Raw genomic sequence first — 20,741 nt, 5'->3', positions numbered from 1 at the left:
AGTTGTTGCTTTATGTTAATTTTGAAAATAACAATTCTAGGAAACTCTCGTCTTTTTTATATACAACTTTGTATGATTATTCAGTTAACTATAGTGAGCTAGTATTGAAAAGAAAAGTTCCATGGGTCCACCATCTAAAATGTATCTGAAGTAAATGTGGGATAAACGAAAATGGCGGAAGGCAACGGTTAAGCAGACGTTAAAATATCTGTTTATAAATAAATGGTTTAGTCTAAATGAAACACCCAAGTACAAAACGATTTACAGAAAATTGTAAACGAAATTCGGCATTGAGCTATGCATCTTAAATCATCCGACTAAAAACTCACAATTTATAGTTAATTTCAGAACCATAGACTCCTAATTGAAATTGGTAGCTGGAAAAGAACGCGACTAAATGCAGATTTTGTAGGAATTGTGATAGAGTATGTGATAAATTCCAATATCTTTTTGAATGTAATATTTTTTTATGAAGAACGGAAGAAATATCTAAAGCCATACTTTAACAGATACCCGAATGTTTTTAAACTAGAGTAACGTATGCATACCCGGAATAAAAGACAGTAGTTTTATTTAAAACAATATAGTTGTATGACATGCCTGTTGAATATATTCAAAACTTGAGCCATTGTGTTTATACTTGCTATAATATCATTGACTCTCCATTAATTAATTAATTAATTAATTAATCGATCGCTCGCTCGCTCGTTCGTTCGTTCGTTCGTTCGTCCGTCCGTCCGTCCGTCCGTTCATTCATTCATTCATTCATTTATTCGTTCATTCATTTACTTATTTACTTATTTACTTATTTACTTATTCATTCACTTATTTACTTATTCATTTGTGTACGTGACAAGTATTTAACTAAATTGATAACACTGGCAATTTACTATTTATAGAATATATTATCAGAAGCTATCAAGTACATATATATATATATATATATATATATATATATACATACGTTCGCCTTTGTGATATTCATCATAATTATGATATTTCCTCATTCATCCATGTTTGTATTGGAATGAGTGAACTAAGGCAAACTTGACTCAACTTGATAAAACATAAAAATAATTACTAAAAGAATACCCTTTTCATATTTATCCGCGATGATTCGCGATCCGAACAAATCCGAAGATGTTGAATTCATCAGAAAATATTTGCAATTGCCGAAAGGTTGTTCTTGAAGGAAAGGAAGTTGAGGTGTAAATATTAGGGATGCAAACGAATATTCGAATATTCGATCGAACGTTTGGCATTCGAATGTCAAAATAAGTATTCGAATATTTGATGTTTTTGTTGAATTAATTGAATGTTAATTGAAATTTTGCCGAATTAGATCTGCTAAAAAATCCCCCTGAATACTACCAAAATCCCCCTGAATATTCAGACTTTTAGCACTGAATCGTCTGATCCAAAGTTGATAGGTAACACAAATGAAGTAAATATTATTGTTGGCAATGAACCTGCTGTAGCTTTATTAGATACAGGGAGTGTTGTCAGCATTATTTCTGAAACATATTACAACGAACATCTTTCTTCTGCTGAAATTAAACCTGTTGGGGATATTTTAAACATAGAATGCGCGGACGGTGAGATTTTATCTTACAAAGGATATATTGAAACCATAATTACTGCTGATCACGGACTTCCAAATTCAAAACCACTTCATTGTTTATTACTAGTTACACCTGATACCAAATACTCAGCTAGAGCTCCTGTTATACTAGGTACCAATGTTCTCCAAGAAGTTTTGAAGGATTGCTCAGAGCACTATGGTGAAAGATTTCTACAGATAGCATCACTCCATTCACCATGGTATCTCAGCTTCCGTACTATGGTGATTAGGGAGAGAGAATTGCGCAAGAAGAAAAACCGTCTTGCTTTGGTGAAATGTGCTGCAACGCAAAAAATCATTTTGAATTCAAATCAGAGTCTGGAAGTTATTGGATATACAGATCATGAACTGGACTATACTTCTACTACTGCCATAGTTCAAGAGTGTCATGAGTGTCAATCCCCATCTATCGATGTGACCCCTACTATAATTCACTACACCGGGGAGAAACGTAAAGAAGTTAGAATAACCCTATCAAACATATCCACCAACCCTGTTGTCATTCAACCGCATGCAATTTTATGTGAATTACAACCAGCCACAGTAGTTGAAGAGGTTGTTGCCAAGATTGATGAAAAGGGAGTAATATATTAGATAGTTTGAACATAGATGAATCTAATATACTAGATGAAGGTCAGAAAAATGAAATAATTGAACTATTGAGGAAACACAAAGATATATTTTCAACTGGTGATACCGATATTGGCATTTGTAACCTGATAAAACATCGCATTGACTTAATTAATGATATTCCTTTCAAACAAAGACACCGCCGCATACCACCATCGATGATTGAGGAGGTACGTAACCACATCGAACAATTGTTGGCATCCGGCGTGATTAGACCATCCAAGTCCCCATATTCATCAAATGTGGTATTAGTCCGCAAGAAGAATGGCACTTTACGCCTTTGTGTAGATTATAGGCAATTAAATAACATCACTATCAAGGACTCCTTCGCTCTGCCTCGAATGGAAGAAATATTTGACTGCCTGCATGGGGCCAAGTACTTTACAACTATTGACATGAAGTCGGGCTACCACCAGATAGAAGTTGAGGAGATCCACAAAGAACGTACCGCCTTTACTGTAGGGAATCTAGGGTTCTTCGAATACCATAAAATGCCATTTGGTTTGACAAATTCTCCAGCCACTTACCAGCGTATTATGCAGGAGATTCTAGGAGATCTCAATATGAACATATGCTTGATATATCTTGATGACGTGATAATTATCAGCGATTCGTATGAACAGCATCTTGAACGCTTGGATATTATTTTGACCAAACTGCATAAAGCAAATCTGAAATTAGCACCTGAAAAGTGTCATTTCTTCAAACCCAGTGTAAACTTTCTAGGACACGTCGTCAGTGGAAATGGAGTTGAGACTGACCCGGCAAAGATCGAAAAGGTGAAAGGATGGCCTATTCCATCCAATTCTGATGAATTGCGTTCCTTCCTCGCTTTTGCCGGTTATTATCGCCGTTTCATCAAGAGCTTTAGCGATATTGTCAAGCCACTGAACGAACTGTTGCCTCCAACGACCACCAAGAAGGGTTCCAAGACGTCCAAACCAGAGTGGAAGTGGACAGGAAAAGAGCAGGCCATATTCGACAACCTGAAAGATCTCTTGTCATCACCACCTATACTGGCATACCCAGACTTCCATCAGCCTTTTGAACTTCACACAGATGCATCTGGAAAAGCATTAGGTGCAGTGCTGTGCCAAGTGCAGGATGGTAAGAAGAGGGTCATTTCATATGCCAGTAGAGCCTTGAACAAGTCAGAACGCAACTACAGTGCTTTTAAGTTGGAGTTCCTGGCCTTAAAGTGGGCGGTGACAGAGAAGTTCAGCAACTACCTGACCATGTCACACTTCCTAGTCTTGACAGACAACAACCCCCTGACGCACATTCTCACTAGTGCCAAGCTCGATGCTACGGGACAACGTTGGGCATCGGCGCTGGGTGAATATTCATTCGACATTCAATACAGGGCTGGGATGAAGAATCAGGACGCTGATGGCATGAGTCGGTACCCATACGAGAAGATTACAGACAAAGAAGACACTGAGAGGTTGAAGATCGACGACTCGACCGTGAAAGCTATATGCAACATGTTAACTGTGCCATATGTAGACACATTGCCCATGAAGATGAACATCTTAGAGGCCACCGAAGACATGGGTCAACCTCTTGCTCAGAAAGAGATGAGGGAAATAAGGAGGGCGCAGCGGGAAGACCCACTGGTAGAAAAGTGGAGAAGAGCTGTCATCGACAAAACACTGCCCAAGAACTTCATGATGGGACAAGACTTAGCTATGAAGAAACAGTTCAAACATCTGCAGATCAAAAGAGGGATTTTGTTTCGAACTATTCATGAACATGATGAGGACATTGAGCAGCTAGTGGTACCTGAAGAATTCAGACATGAAATACTTACGGGGTTACATGACCAGTCAGGACACCCAGGACCAGAGCGGACTATGCGCCTCATGAGGGACAGGTATTACTGGCCAGGACTCACAACTGACGTGAAGACCTGGATAGGTAAGTGTGACAGGTGTATTAGGCGACAAGGGAAGATTGATAGGGCACCACTTGTGAATGTGAACACATCCTACCCTCTAGAACTGCTTTGCATGGACTTCCTTACCTTAGAACCATCAAAGGGAAACGTCAGTAACATACTTGTTGTAACTGACCACTACACAAAGTTCGCTAAGGCTATTCCCACTAAGAACCAAACAGCGAAGACAACTGCCGAAGCGCTCTACAACGAGTTTCTTGTTCATTTTGGCATCCCTACCAGATTGCACTCAGATCAAGGGGCCAATTTTGAAAGTCAGCTCATAGCCGAACTTTGTCGCCTGACAGGTATGCAGAAGAGCCACACAACACCTTATCACCCACAGGGAAATTCAGGGCCCGAGCGGTTTAACCGAACCCTTTTGGGAATGTTGGGCACATTAGAAGAAGAAAAGAAGGTGACTGGAAGAAGTTTGTTAGCAGTCTGGTATACTCTTACAACTGCACGCCACATGAAGCGACGAGAGTGTCTCCTTATGAGTTGCTTTTCGGTAGAAAGCCCAGGCTGCCGATTGATGTCGTGTTTGAACAGGCTAGGGAGGAGCCAGTGAACAAAAGTGCTGAGGAGTATCTGGAAGACTTACAAGATAGAATTGTGAGAACTCACGAGATTGTCCAGCACCATATTGCAAGATCTAAAGAGAAGCAAAAGAAATACTATGATAGGAAGACAAAGCCTGTGAAGATAGAGGTAGGCGATAGAGTTTTAGTAAAGAAAATGGCATTTGATGGAAAGCACAAGATTGCCGATAGGTTCGAAGAAGAGGCATATTTAGTTATGAAACAACCACGGCCAGACATTCCAGTGTTTAAGGTTAAAGCAGAGAGCTCGGAGAGAGAACGGACATTACATCGCAACCACTTACTCTTGGTTGAACATCAGGGTGAAGAAAGTGCGTTGGATGAGGTAATAGGAAATGAAGATGTAGAGAACAGGGATGCATCCATAAGAGATGATAGAAACAAAAAACAGAGTGAATTCACTGAAGGTGCAGATGATTCTGATGAAGATTGTGAAGGTGAAGGATATGCAGTAAATGTATACTAACATGAGGACGCTCATGAACCCAAGACCAATGAGAATCATGAAGATAAGATCGAGGGCGATATTGAAGTAGTTGAATTAGGGGATGAAGAAAGTGTCATTAGCGAAGTTGACGGTGTTAATGATGTTAACCCTATACTTTCAGGTGATGAACACACTGGCGAACTAAATGTCCATGATGGTCCTATACCAGAACCCCAGCCAGAAGAAGCCGTAGAAGTCCTGCCTGCCGAAAGAGAGGAAGAAACACAGGAGGAAAACCAGACAGAGCAATCTGAAGAAACAGTAACAGAAGAGGCAGCAGTCATAAACAGACCCAGACCAATACCACCACCAAGACGTTCAGAACGTGTACGGAAGCCACCTGATAGATTGTCAGATTATCAGATGTACTGTAATCAGCCAGTTGATCGCAAGTTACAGGCTCTAGATACACTGATGCAGTCAGGGATACTTAGAGAGGTGGACAGCGAGATAGCTTACAAGCATATTGGTGCTGTAATGAACAAATGAGACATGAAATGTCATATATTTTCATTATTTTTTTCATATATTTTTTTATAAGGATTTGACATGTATATAATGCTTGTGTTATTTTTTTCTTGCAAACTATGTTGCCATAGTTTTGTAAAGGCGGGAGAAGAGTAGAATTATTAATTTTTAAGGAATGTTATTCTCAAACTGATACTGAAATCATTTGTATTGTATTGATAATGTACTGTCTCATGATACTTCTGAAATGGTATGGTTGTATGCTTTAGTGATGTGGTATACAGAATGGTGTATTGTTGTTGATCATATTTATGTTAATAAATTGTTATTAATTTGTAGTGGTATAGTAGAGAGTGTCCTAGGCAGTAAGAGTCACTGTGGTAGTAGTATAAGATAGTGTATTAGGAAGACTGTCAGACCTTATACGGACTGATTACTTTGTGACGTTATGACGAGACGTCATTTCAGATAGAGAGGGAGTATGTGACCAGACCGTTTATTATAAGACCAGACTGTCTTCTGCCGTTTTGACAAGTAACATATTTGAAACACCTTTGTTATAATAACCGGCTTGGCATGTTTCAAACCTAGCAATTTGATTGGTCAAGGATTTATGTTATCTTGGTTCTGATTGGATCTTGTATATTCAGCTCAGTTATTTCCACGAAGTTTTGCAGACCTGGCATGATTTCTTGAGTTATGCATTTAAAATAGTTTATCTAAGTTTTGGGAAGTTTTTAAGGTATGTAATCTTGGTATTTATTCATGCTTATGTTAGTGTTCTCGCTGAGATCATTTGTGCCATTGCATATATTAATTCTGCTTTTTATAAATGTATTTCTGAGATAGGCTGCTATCCAAAAAGCAGTATAGTTCCGAAAATCTATTTCTCTCACGTTTCTTATTCTGTACACTTACCATTCTTTTAACTTGCCTTTTACAGCTCTATTGGTTTACTAACGATCTGAGGAGTGTGAAAGTCAGACTGGAGTTTTTCAGTACCACATATTGGTGAGTTCAATGTGTAAATGTTGTATATGTTCATGTCAAATGATATTTTGTATTTGCATTGATTGTATGTCATTGTGATCATCTGTTCTTGTTGTTATTCCGTTGTGTAAGCAATGTTTGTACAAAGTCATTGTATGTTACCTGTTATAGTGTTTAGCGCAATAGATATTTGGCCGCTAGCCTTGCTGTCATGAATTGTGATGATATCAGGAAATACATGATAATTAGATATGTCTTAATACTACCTATGTTATATTATTTATGTGTGTATTATTATATATTGTAGAAAACAACTTTAATCCAGTATCGACTTGGTTGTCCTTGTACCCACATCATAGCAGAAGCGATCTGTTATATTGGCATTTACCAAACCTTTTTTAAACAGTCATTTCACTGTTTGCGAGTTGTTTATTAGCATTCAGTTTCACTTACATACTGTGGTTTCACTTACATGACTTAGACTTCTCGCTTACAAAAAAAGTTCGAAGAAAAGTGAGTACGAAAAAGAACATCACTCAAAATGAAGAATACGAACGTAAAGATAAGTCAAATAAACCTGTGAATAATATTCCTGGTAATAAGTTTTGCAAAAAGTAATTTTACAACAAGGTTAACTCACTTTCGACGCTTTTCAAGATGTTGTTTTCTTTCTTCTGTCAAAGCAATGCAACATTACATTATATTTAGAGGAGTAACTGGTCTATGCCTGCCAACAAGGAGTTTTATATATCAAAATGTTCGCAATGGTATGTAGTTTCTGGAATAGTTGATCGTTTGGCTCAAGACCGATGCAGAGCTGATAAATCCTAGATGGCGTCGAAGATGGCCGCCAAATCAAAAACATTTAGTGAGTATTCGTATTTGCCTATTTCCATTACTGCATTTGAGTTTTCAATGACATATATCTACTGATATGTTAGTAGGTATATAACCAATGCAAGATAAGTGTATTTTATTACTATTATTGTCGGTATACATTTGAAAAAAAAAAAAAAAAAAAAAACACCATCGAGATAACAGAGGTCGACATGGTGAGTTTCGACTCTATGAGTAAACGTTTAATATAATTGAAATTGTGTTTGCCTGTTAATAAGTAGTTGTTGTTTTTGTAAAAAAAATGATGTTTTATGATTTTTTTTCTCAAACCGTTTGTACGCGTTTAGTAAAAAAAAAAAACATTAAATTTTGAACGGATATATGATAATCTGCGATCTGATCTTTTGTCAGCAATCTTGTATCACTGGTTTGCAGAAATTAATGCAAAAATTAGCTTATTCAAAGAAAAATGTTGTCAAAACGGTACATCTGTGAGAGTGTAGCTTTAACACACATGCGACTAAATTGGGCAAATATAGCCGTTATAACTCCATAAAATACAGGCGCGTAGGAAGGAAATTGACATTGGGGCCGCGAATGGGATGGGTTTGGGAGGGGTGTCCCCTACCGTCGATATTTTATTTCAATTTTAAGCATTGAAAGACTCTATTTTCAGTGAGTTCAGGTTTTATTTTCATATTTTTATCTAAACCTTTTTCGGTTAGAATAGTTGATAGATATAAAACTATTACCGTTTAGTAACATATATTCACTATTACATTTATTTCATATTTTCTATTTCCGTACAGTTATAAATTGTAACTGTAATTCAAACACCTTTAATATATGATTGTGCACATTTTGTCGAATAATCAAAGCGAGCTGTGCTTTGTTGTTGGCTTTCTTTTCCGAATGGGCTGCGGAAAATGCTTCTCCGATGTCTTTAGCCTGTGCAGGTAGAGTTACATGTCTATCAACGGCCTCTTTGTGGCAATCGGACTGTTCATGTTTTGTTTACGGAACTTTTTCATTGCGTCTCTCCAATTGATGAAGCCGGTGCTGATGAACCCGCCCTCCACTTTTGTGTTGCTAATCTTGCCACCTTTCATCGCCGCCATAATTTAATTCAGACTGGTATTGATCTATATGCTTGCAGCTTTATTTAAAATACGATTATTAAGGGATCAGTATCAAATATTTGCGGCCCTATTGTCGTTACTAGCCAGAAGATTGGGGCCGCGGTTGCCGCCCCTGCGTCCCGAGCTACTGTGCGTTATGGCGGTTATTTGTATATATGGATTAGCCTGGGAGTAAATCTTGGGACATTCACCGTTTCCATTTTGTTTTGAAACACAGTCGAATCCCGTTAGCTCGAATTCGCTTGGCTCTATTTCCCCATTTGGTCGAACTGGATGTAAAGCACGGGTTTATTTATACTGAAGGTGAGCGCTTGGTTCGAATTTTCAGAGGCGTGAGGTATTTTCGCCGGTCCCATGGAATTCGAGTCAACAGGGTTCGACTGTACACAATGTTGTTTGTTAACCTAGCCTATAGGTCCTTATGTAATGTGTTTTTGAGCCAGCTTAACATTCATTTTCTAAATAATAAACGTCAAACCAGGTGAACGAGCCTGAAATATATTGCTATTTGTATGTGTTATTATTAGTTAGAATAGAAATGGCCATTTTATCATCTCTACACAAGGTCTCCAGTGTAGAGATTGACGTCGAGAATCAGAATGTGAGGACAGCTTGGAAATGTTTGAGAAGCGTGAGCGTGGCTTTAAGAAACCGGGAGCATGAATACTGGAAGGTTTTCACCAACATGTTTGAAGTCTCTCGAATACTATAAGGTTCCACTAGTTTCAACTTATATGTTAAAATTTAAATCATTCGCAACTAAAACTAATTGCCAATAGCACAGTTTTATATTATATTAATTCATAACTCATAATACTTCAAGACTAATTGAAAATGTCACCATAAATGTAACGTTGACACCAGGTTTTGATATTTTGAAATTCCAAATGTCGACTACGAAAATTTCTGAGAAGTTATGAAAGTTTTTATTCTGCGAAGGTTTCAATTTTGGAGGTTTTAGCCCATTTCTAGGGAGTAATATACTCCCAAACTTTTTTTAAAGGAAGTCCTAATTTGCACAGTGTATGAGACGAGTCTGCACCTTTAAAGATATCGGAGAATACTCCACAGAGTGATCCAGATAATGAATGACCGCATCATGTGTAATGCACCAGTCTATTGTAACCACGCCCCCAGGTCCGGGGGTATACCGGGGATAACCGGGGAAAAGGGCCGTGTTTTTACCTTTCAGGTGTCCCCGCAGTGCCGGGTGAATGCGGTGGTTTTGTCTTTGCGCAAAATATAGCGGGAATGGGCCTTCTTAGGGTTCCTGGGGTGCGGGGACATTTGGCGGGGATTTTACCATCAGTTCGTCCCCGCAGGGCGGGGATTTCACCCGGGGTTGGCTGGACCGAAAGTCAAAGTCCCCGCTATTTCCCGGACCTGGGGGGGGGGGGCCTGGTTACAATTGACTGGTGCATAACTACGCAAGCACAAGCTGTGTTGATTTGTTTTGCGCGGCACTTCAAAAATATAGAACTGTTCACGCTGTGCGACGAACCTGGTAGGGCATTGGCCCTACGAGAAAATATGTGTTATGGCTACGGGACAGGCGTACAGCGTAGTAATGACGCGCCCTACTTTCTCTGAAAGGCTTTTATTGTATGAATTTGAGGCATTTGGTTGCATTTACTTTTTCACCGATATTGACATGAACAAAGTTAACGTCACACACTGGAAACGCTTGATTCAGGCCCTATCTAGAAAAAAGCCGTATACAGCATACATTATAACAATTCATTGAGCATTCGATACCAATTATTTTGTATAAGTGTATTGCACCTGTCAATTGCAACCACACCCCCAGGTCCAATGAATAGCGGGGACTTTGTTCCAGCCAAGCCCGAGTAAAATCCCCATACTTCGGGGAAGAACTGCATGCTTGTAAGATCCCCGCCATATGCCCTCGCACCCCAGGGGTCCCAGGGATTTTACCATGGTTGTGAGGTCATATGAATTTTAATATGTTTTGACATATACTGAAGTTGATAATCTTAACATTGAACCAAAGCGTCATATCTGAAATACACACGTAACAGATATCTGATATTCAGTGTTAGTGGCAATGCGTTGTATATTGTAAGATAAAGAGGACAGTTGTGTTTAAATGGGCTTATATACTTAAGGAAAACAAGTTTCTGTAATACGGCAATGACGCTAATACACAATCCCGTCAGCTCGCCCTTCGACGTTGCATTCAGAATTTATAACATTGACAAAGCGTACGAAACATGAATTTTCACATTTTGTATTAACATTAATACCAATGGACAGAACGTTCCAAATCATTTTCTTACACTTAAGAAACGTATTTCGGATACGTGTCTCAACGTACAAAATACTATCTGGCGATGACGGACGTTGGCGTCGTACGTACACGCCATGAATGCAAATCATTAAATCCTGTCTTGATAATTATTGTGTTATTGTTGTCTTCAACTCATTTCTGAGGGACATTGTTGTCGTCAATAGCTCGATTTACGCATGCTTTGAATATTTTCATGATGAATAAAGAAATGACTTTTTGTGACTTTTCATGCCATGGTGTTTAAGACTGAATACTACGCAAAGATCATTGAATGCATTATTTGAAAAACAACATTCGGTCCCGAGGGTAAATAACTACTTATATACTTGATTGCCTTTATCATTTTAATATCATAAACTGTGTAATACATGTAAGTACTTTTGAGCAAAAACAATACAAGTTATGTTTGTAGAGCGAATGTATCACATCGCTTACGACCCATGTAACTTTCGAAGTTTATGCGTATTTTCCAATCCGAAATTTACTGGGTTTGTCTTCGACGTCAATCCGAGTGAAACGTCCACACACACACACACACACATACGCACACTTACGCACGCACACATACACGCTAATACACGCACGCACACATGCCAAGAAATCCTATCCAATTTTCGATTAAGAAAGAAACCCTTGTTTTCAGGGGCAATGCTTGCATATACCAGGCAATATGCAGAATTTTCCATTCAATGGTTTTGTGATTCTCTCTACTATTATCAGTTATCTGCTTATAGCGAAATCATCGAAATTTAATGGCCATTACGCCCAGAATGAATTGCATGGGAGCAATGAATCTGATTAGTTTTTGGAGTAGTGCATAATTCTGAGGTTTTACGCTTTATCTCAATTTTTATATTTCGATACTTGTCAAACATAACACAAACATTTCAATAATAGTTTATTACTGATTATAGACATGATCTTCTGAACTTGATTAACTAATGCTAAAACTTTGATGTAATCTCCTTGACAACGGAGTATAACTCTCTAAACCAAGCATTTGAGTTATGTTTAAAAATTGAAAACATCAAGTACAGACAGTTGCGTAGCTACATATAGGCCTTGTAGGCCCTATAACTTTTTTTGGAAAATTTGAATAACTCAAAAATGCAGCAAAAACTACTCAAACACTTTGAACAACTCAAAAGTCTGCTTTATTTTAACGAAATCAATTTTGGTGCTCTTATTTTTAAACTACGTGCAGGGTGTGTTTCTTGGTTTTATTGTAATCATTGCAATTGTAATGTATAATTGAGTGTGTGTAATATGCATATAAAAGTCCACAAACTCACATAGAATCATCGGCCCTACAAGCTTTTTAGACTCTAGCTACGCCCCTGTCAGATATATCTTACTATTTACTATAACTCCACAACCTTCTCAATGTATTAAAATAGCACCTTCAGCTTAGATTGTGTCGATTAATTTATCAACTTCATTACTGTATTGTTGTAAAAGAAACTATGAGGGTTTCGCCTGCGTAAGGATGTATTTAAACCCAAATAGAACTACGACTGAGTCATTATTTTTAAAAAAAATGGCCCATGGGCATGGGTCACACTTTATCGACTACCGGGTGGTTGTCCGGTTAGCGCACTGGTAAACGCGCTCGCTTCTCACCAGACGACCCCACGTTCGATTCCCGGTGTGGGCGCATGTGAGTTTGGTATAGGGCCGGACATTTGGTTTATCACTCGTCCTCCGATTTCCACCACTAAACAAGATCACACTCCCGCGTAAAATCGTGCCAACATGAGCAATTGATATAATGATTTTCAAAATCGTTGTAAAATATAATATTATATGTTAAAACTAATATTTTGACTCATTTGTACGAATTAAAATGATACCGGGGAGGTTTTTTTTTCGGTGGATGTCGAAAATCTGTGAAAAAATGGTTGTTTTTATTTTGTGCCTTCATCATTTTAAGTAAATAAATGATACAAAAACGTAGTCCCTTCATCGACAACTACTTATAGTTGATTATCGCGAGATTAATAGCAGTACAAATAGTCATTGGATAGTTAGTAGTTGGAGTCATAGCTGAAGCTGTAGAAGTGGCAACAACAACAGTATCAACAGCAGCGTCAATTGTTTTAGGGGAAGCAAAGTCATCACAATATCGGTGGTGGTGGTGATGGTTGCGGTGGTGGTGGCGTCGCTGGTGTTTTTGCGGTGTTGATGACAGTGGCAATAGCAGAAACAGTAGTGGTAGTATGGACAGCAAAAACTTAAGCATTACCAGCTGTATTACTAAGATTTGAAGCGCACACACCAAATGACCAAACATGCTCACCTAATCTATTTAAACTTCAATAGAACATAGTCGGTTCTGTTCGGGGTTATATACTGTTTTTACTACAGACACGATCGTGGGAAGTCATTTATTATTTTTAGAGGTTGCGGGGAGGGGGGGGGGGGGGGGGGCAATATAATACAGAAAACGAGTCACTCAAGGATAATGATTTTATGTCGGCCAAAATATGTTCTTACACAGATCAAGGTATGAAGAAAATGCAAGATGCATCTGTTATACGAAAATGAATTCACAGTGCCCTAGAATGTATTCATGATGATGTAAACACAATTGAAGTAGATTTGACATTCGAAGTTCAATTTCACCAATATGATATATTTTCAAGTTTCGATTGCATTTTCCATGGTGTTTACGTATACAGTACAACTCCGTTGGCTCTTACTCGTTTGGCCCGAATTCCTCGTTGGCCCGAAAATGTTTCATTATACTGAAGGTAACCATTCCCGCTTGGCTCGAACTTTCCGAGGCTCGAGGTATTTTTGCCGGTCCGTATGAGTTCGAGCCAATGAGGTTCGACAGTACTAAAGAGTTTTATAAAAAAAATACAGTGATCAACGGCAAAGCTTTAAAAATGAATAATTAAGAGTTTTCGTATCTTTTATAAAATGCGAAATCAATCAAACTTCCATTGTAAAATTAATATCTATACGCTTAGTAAAACCCCTAAATACATTAGATTGATATATACAACTAGATTCATATAAGGCAATACAGGTTACATTTACATTCCAAATAAAACGGTTGTCATAAGCGTACCATTTTGATTAACAGCTGCCACATGTTTAAAACAGTTTAATGTTACTCATTAAAGCTGCACTCTCACAGATTGAAAGTTTTGACAACTTTTTTTAATGATTTTGTTTTGGAACGACCTAATTTTTGCAAAAATCCATGGAAACCAGTTATATAAGACTGCTGACAAAAATTAGATCGCAGATTTTTATATCTAAGTTCAAAAGTTGATGTAAGTAACGGTTTAAGCCATAAATCATTTATTTTCGAACGGGAATATGGAAAACTTAAATTTGATCTTTTGCCAGCAATCTTTTATCATTAGTTTGCAGACATTTACGCCAAAATTTTCTCTTTCCAAGACAAAAAATAAAAAGTTCTAAAAATGGTATAACTGTGAGAGTGCAGCTGTTATTAAAGACCAACAAGATAGTTTATGTATAAGTTTATATTAATTTTAACTTGTCAATAATTATGTATAACACTTAATACTTCTTAATATCTTTCTTGGCTAGATTAAATACATTCTTCCAAATCTTGACCCAAACCGCAGCAATTCCCTAGGCACGATAACATGAGAATTTGACCTTAGATTCTCGGTCAATTAGGGGTTAATGTGTAGCTAAAGCTGACTCTCGTGTAAAAAATGAAAACTGGAAAAAATGGCTGGTATTTCTTGGCATGGTGTGGTTTAAAACATGGTACAAGGTCGAATACATGTGTGGTCTGAAACATGGTACAAGGTCGGCTACATGTGTGGTCTGAAACATGGTACAAGGTCGGATACATGTGTGGTCTGAAACATGGTACAAGGTCGGATACATGTGTGGTCTGAAACACGGTACAAGTTCGGATACATGTGTGGTCTGAAACATGGTACAAGGTCGGATACATGTGTTGTCTGAAACATGGTACAAGGTCGGATACATGTGTGGTCTGAAACATGGTACAAGGTCGGATACATGTGTGGTCTGAAACACGGTACAAGTTCGGATACATGTGTGGTCTGAAACACGGTACAAGTTCGGATACAAGTGTGGTTTGAAACATGGTACAAGGTCGGATACATGGTACAAGGTCGGATAGATGGTACAAGGTCGGATACATGTGTGGTTTGAAACATGGTACAAGGTCGGATACATGTGTGGTTTGAAACATGGTACAAGGTCGGATACATGGTACAAGGTCGGATACATGGTACAAGGTCGGATACATGTGTGGTTTGAAACATGGTACAAGGTCGGATACATGGTACAAGGTCGGATACATGGTACAAGGTCGGATACATGTGTGGTTTGAAACATGGTACAAGGTCGGATACATGGTACAAGGTCGGATACATGGTACAAGGTCGGATACATGTGTGGTCTGAAACACGGTACAAGGTCGGATACATGTGTGGTCTGAAACACGGTACAAGGTCGGATACATGTGTGGTCTGAAACACGGTACAAGGTCGGATACATGTGTGGTCTGAAACACGGTACAAGGTCGGATACATGTGTGGTCTGAAACACGGTACAAGGTCGGATACATGTGTGGTCTGAAACACGGTACAAGTTCGGATACATGTGTGGTCTGAAACACGGTACAAGTTCGGATACATGTGTGGTCTGAAACATGGTACAAGTTCGGATACATGTGTGGTCTGAAACATGGTACAAGTTCGGATACATGTGTGGTCTGAAACACGGTACAAGTTCGGCTACATGTGTGGTTTGAAACATAGTACAAGTTCGGATACATGTGTGGTCTGAAACATGGTACAAGGTCGGATACATGTGTGGTCTGAAACATGGTACAAGGTCGGATACATGTGTGGTCTGAAACATGGTACAAGGTCGGATACATGTGTGGTCTGAAACCTGGTACAAGGTCGGATACATGTGTGGTCTGAAACATGGTACAAGGTCGGATACATGTGTGGTCTGAAACATGGTACAAGGTCGGATACATGTGTGGTCTGAAACATGGTACAAGGTCGGATACATGTGTGGTTTGAAACATGGTACAAGGTCGGATACATGTGTGGTCTGAAACATGATACAAGGTCGGATACATGTGTGGTCTGAAACATGATACAAGGTCGGATACATGTGTGGTCTGAAACATGGTACAAGGTCGGATACATGTGTGGTCTGAAACATGGTACAAGGTCGGATACATGTGTGGTCTGAAACATGGTACAAGTTCGGATACATGTGTGGTCTGAAACATGGTACAAGTTCGGATACATGTGTGGTCTGAAACATAGTACAAGTTCGGATACATGTGTGGTTTGAAACACGGTACAAGTTCGGATACATGTGTGGTTTGAAACACGGTACAAGGTCGGATACATGTGTGGTCTGAAACATTGTACAAGTTCGGATACATGTGTGGTCTGAAACATGGTACAAGTTCGGATACATGTGTGGTCTGAAACATGGTACAAGTTCGGATACATGTGTGGTCTGAAACATGGTACAAGTTCGGATACATGTGTGGTCTGAAACATGGTACAAGTTCGGATACATGTGTGGTCTGAAACATGGTACAAGTTCGGATACATGTGTGGTCTGAAACATGGTACAAGGTCGGATACATGTGTGGTCTGAAACATGGTACAAGTTCGGATACATGTGTGGTCTGAAACATGGTACAAGTTCGGATACATGTGTGGTCTGAAACATGGTACAAGTTCGGATACATGTGTGGTCTGAAACATGGTACAAGGTCGGATACATGTGTGGTCTGAAACATGGTACAAGGTCGGATACATGTGTGGTCTGAAACACGGTACAAGGTCGGATACATGTGTGGTCTGAAACATGGTACAAGGTCGGATACATGTGTGGTCTGAAACATAGTACAAGGTCGGATACATGTGTGGTTTGAAACACGGTACAAGTTCGGATACATGTGTGGTCTGAAACACGGTACAAGTTCGGATACATGTGTGGTCTGAAACATGGTACAAGTTCGTATACATGTGTGATCTGAAACATGGTACAAGTTTGGATACATGTGTGGTCTGAAACATGGTACAAGGTCGGATACATGTGTGGTCTGAAACATGGTACAAGGTCGGCTACATGTGTGGTCTGAAACATGGTACAAGTTCGGATACATGTGTGGTTTGAAACATAGTACAAGGTCGGATACATGTGTGGTCTGAAACACGGTACAAGGTCGGATACATGTGTGGTTTGAAACATGGTACAAGGTCGGCTACATGTGTGGTCTGAAACACGGTACAAGGTCGGATACATGTGTGGTCTGAAACATGGTACAAGGTCTGAAACATGGTACAAGGTCGGATACATGTGTTGTCTGAAACATGGTACAAGGTCGGATACATGTGTGGTCTGAAACATGGTACAAGGTCGGATACATGTGTGGTCTGAAACATGGTACAAGGTCGGATACATGTGTGGTCTGAAACACGGTACAAGGTCGGATACATGTGTGGTCTGAAACACGGTACAAGGTCGGATACATGTGTGGTCTCAAACATGGTACAAGGTCGGATGCATGTGTGGTCTGAAACATGGTACAAGGTCGGATACATGTGTGGTCTGAAACATGGTACAAGGTCGGATACATGTGTTGTCTGAAACATGGTACAAGGTCGGATACATGTGTGGTCTGAAACATGGTACAAGGTCGGATACATGTGTGGTCTGAAACATGGTACAAGGTCGGATACATGTGTGGTCTGAAACATAGTACAAGTACGGATGTATGTGTGGTCTGAAACATGGTACAAGTTCGGATACATGTGTGGTCCTAAACATAGTACAAGTACGGATGTATGTGTGGTCTGAAACACGGTACAAGTGTGGTTTGAAACATGGTACAAGTTCGGATACATGTGTGGTCTGAAACATGGTACAAGGTCGGATACATGTGTGGTTTGAAACATGGTACAAGGTCGGATACATGTGTGGTCTGAAACATGGTACAAGGTCGGATACATGTGTGGTCTGAAACATAGAACCAGTTTGGATACATGTGTGGTCTCAAACATGGTACAAGTTCGGATACATGTGTGGTCTCAAACATAAAACCAGTTTGGATACATGTGTGGTCTCAAACATAGAACCAGTTTGGATACATTTGTGGTCTCAAACATAGTACAAGTTCGGATACATGTGTGGTCTCAAACAAAGTACCAGTTCGGATTCATGTGTGGTCTCAAACATAGAACCAGTTTGGATACATGTGTGGTCTCAAACAAAGTACCAGTTTGGATACATGTGTGGTCTCAAACATAGTACCAGTTCGGATACATGTGCGGTCTCAAACATAGTACAAGTTCGGATACATGTGCGGTCTTCCTTCCTATGCTTTGTAGGTTGTTTGTCGGCCCTCTTGGAGTATATCTTTAGCATTGTGCCTATAAACATGTATTCGCTATTGTTTGGCTAATGTGTTTGTTTCTGTTGTCTCCATTATTTATTAATACAATCGGCTGTTCGCAATATACTCCAATGTTTCTGTTTTGCACGTGTAGTGGGCCAGACAGATGCGATCAGTTGTTACGTGTGCTTGGCTACTGATGGCTGCAATGACCAGTTTAACGCGTTTAATTCAGCTGTCACTTCTGCAACAGGTTGCCTATCATGCTCCAAGGTCAAGATCGGCGACGGTAAGTATACTGTGTGATATTGATATTGGCGTCAAAGGTTATCAACTCACAAAGCTTTTATTGCACGAGTATGATTATCATGAATCTAAACCACAGGGGACACTCACGATGAAAAAATAGCCGTATCTCTTATGCATAGACAATAGATCGAACATAAATTAATTTATTTCTTAAAAAATTAAGAAGATGTATGAGTTAAAGTTATGTTGTTTTCTATTATTTAAGTGACTAATATTTAAAAAAGACTTTTGATTGACCGAAATCACCACAGTTTTGAGTTATAATTGAAAATATAGATATCACGGCAGTTGATCGGACACACATGCGCAAAAATCTAAGATATGAAACTACCTTACCAAAAAATAAAGCTGTTTGCAATGGTATACACAAATAGTTATTTAGTTCAAATAAGAATCATAAGTTTGAAACCAGACAACTATGTACGTTCAACGGTTGTATATGAATGAAATTCACCATTGAACTTGTCGAAAGTCACCCATTGATTCTTGTTCTAGTCTTTTGTCGGTTTTTTATTAAAAGGATATTATTAAGCATGTATGTGTCCGAAAGCTAAACCGGTTTATTGTTATACAGGATGTTATTAATCATGTAGTATCCGAAAACTTAGCCGGTTTGTTATTATACAGACTATCATTAATGATGTAGAGTCCGAAAGCTAAATCGGTGTGTCGGTAAACGTAATATTGTTAATCATGTAGTTTCCGAAAGCTAAACCAATATATGGTGATTTGAATAAATGACTCTTGTTAATTATTGTTTTAAAAAAAAGATTTCTTGTTTTGCAGCTGTTCCTCGAGGTTGCGAGTCTACTTCCTCCGTGGAACTTTGCGTAGAGGTCGAATCTTTATCGGCCCACTCCTGTTACTGCAACACAGACTTCTGCAATAGCGCAAGTCACGTGACTGTTTCCATGGTTACCGCTCTTCTCCTCGCCTTGGTTGCTATGGTGTTCAGATTTTGAAGATACATGGATATTGCATGACTTTAAAATTAAACATCAATGTGACTTTGTGTTTAAACAACTGAAATTGTATAATAAATATTTTATCATTTGTTTTCACATGACACTTATATAATACCTTATTTCCATTTTCATATAACCATCAAAACTTGAAACTTCTTATTCTTAATATAACAGCATTACGTACTTCAAACAGAATGTCTTCCAAGCTCAATGCAGCTATCCATGTTGTTCCATCAATACAATTATATATCTAATAATATTGTTTTTCGTATATACACATGTATCCCTCCTGAGTGTTGTGAATGTATTAAACCACGCTTCTGGACATACTTTTTATCAAACAGTTGGGAAGATTCAACTTTATCAACAAGAGAGAGATTGCGTTTTTATTAACTCCTTAAAATTATATTATATATATCTCTGAAGGAGATCAAATATTTTGCTCAAATATGTGTGCATATTACACCAGTAACTCGTGTATTCAAAACAGTCTGAAGGGAACCTCAGAGGTCGCCTAAATATGTTTGCATATTACACCAGATACACGTGTATTCAAAACATTCTGAAGGAAACCTCAGAGGTCGCCTAAATATGTTTGCATATTACACCCGCTACTCGTGTGTTCAAAACAGTCTGAAGGGAACCTCAGAGGTCGCCTAAATATGTTTGCATATTACACCAGATACACGTGTATTCAAAACATTCTGAAGGAAACCTCAGAGGTCGCCTAAATATGTTTGCATATTACACCCGCTACTCGTGTGTTCAAAACAGTCTGAAGGAAACCTCAGAGGTCGCCTAAATATGTTTGCATATTACACCAGATACACGTGTATTCAAAACAGTCTGAAGGGAACCTCAGAGGTCGCCTAAATATGTTTGCATATTACACCCGCTACTCGTGTGTTCAAAACAGTCTGAAGGAAACCTCAGATGTCGCCTAAATATGTTTGCATATTACACCCGCTAATCGTGTATTCAAAACAGGTTGAAGGGAACCTCAGAGGTCGCCTAAATATGTTTGCATATTACACCCGCTACTCGTGTGTTCAAAACAGT

The 20,741-nt window shown here is 38.8% G+C and overlaps 1 protein-coding gene across 1 annotated transcript; it reads left to right on the top strand.

Annotated features, from left to right (window-relative positions):
• Positions 1 to 7,596: 7,596 nt before the first annotated feature.
• On the top strand, positions 7,597 to 19,717 carry LOC128246422 (uncharacterized). Its single transcript, XM_052964608.1, has 3 exons — positions 7,597 to 7,602; positions 18,563 to 18,697; positions 19,504 to 19,717. Coding segments are annotated over exons 1-3 (312 nt in total). The 5' UTR covers positions 7,597 to 7,601; the 3' UTR covers positions 19,680 to 19,717.
• The last annotated feature ends 1,024 nt before the right edge of the window (positions 19,718 to 20,741 follow it).

This window comes from Mya arenaria, chromosome 9 (assembly GCF_026914265.1).
Source record: "Mya arenaria isolate MELC-2E11 chromosome 9, ASM2691426v1".
NCBI classification, from domain to species: Eukaryota; Metazoa; Mollusca; class Bivalvia; order Myida; family Myidae; genus Mya; species Mya arenaria.
The sequence above is the reverse complement of the archived record's forward strand: the minus strand, read 5'-3'. Positions and strand labels throughout refer to the sequence as shown.

What these genes read in the sequence shown, in the direction of transcription:
- LOC128246422 (XM_052964608.1), top strand. An exon ending in CAAGGTCAAGATCGGCGACG is followed by an intron (nt 18,698 to 19,503) that starts GTAAGTATACTG and finishes CTTGTTTTGCAG; the next exon opens with CTGTTCCTCGAGGTTGCGAG.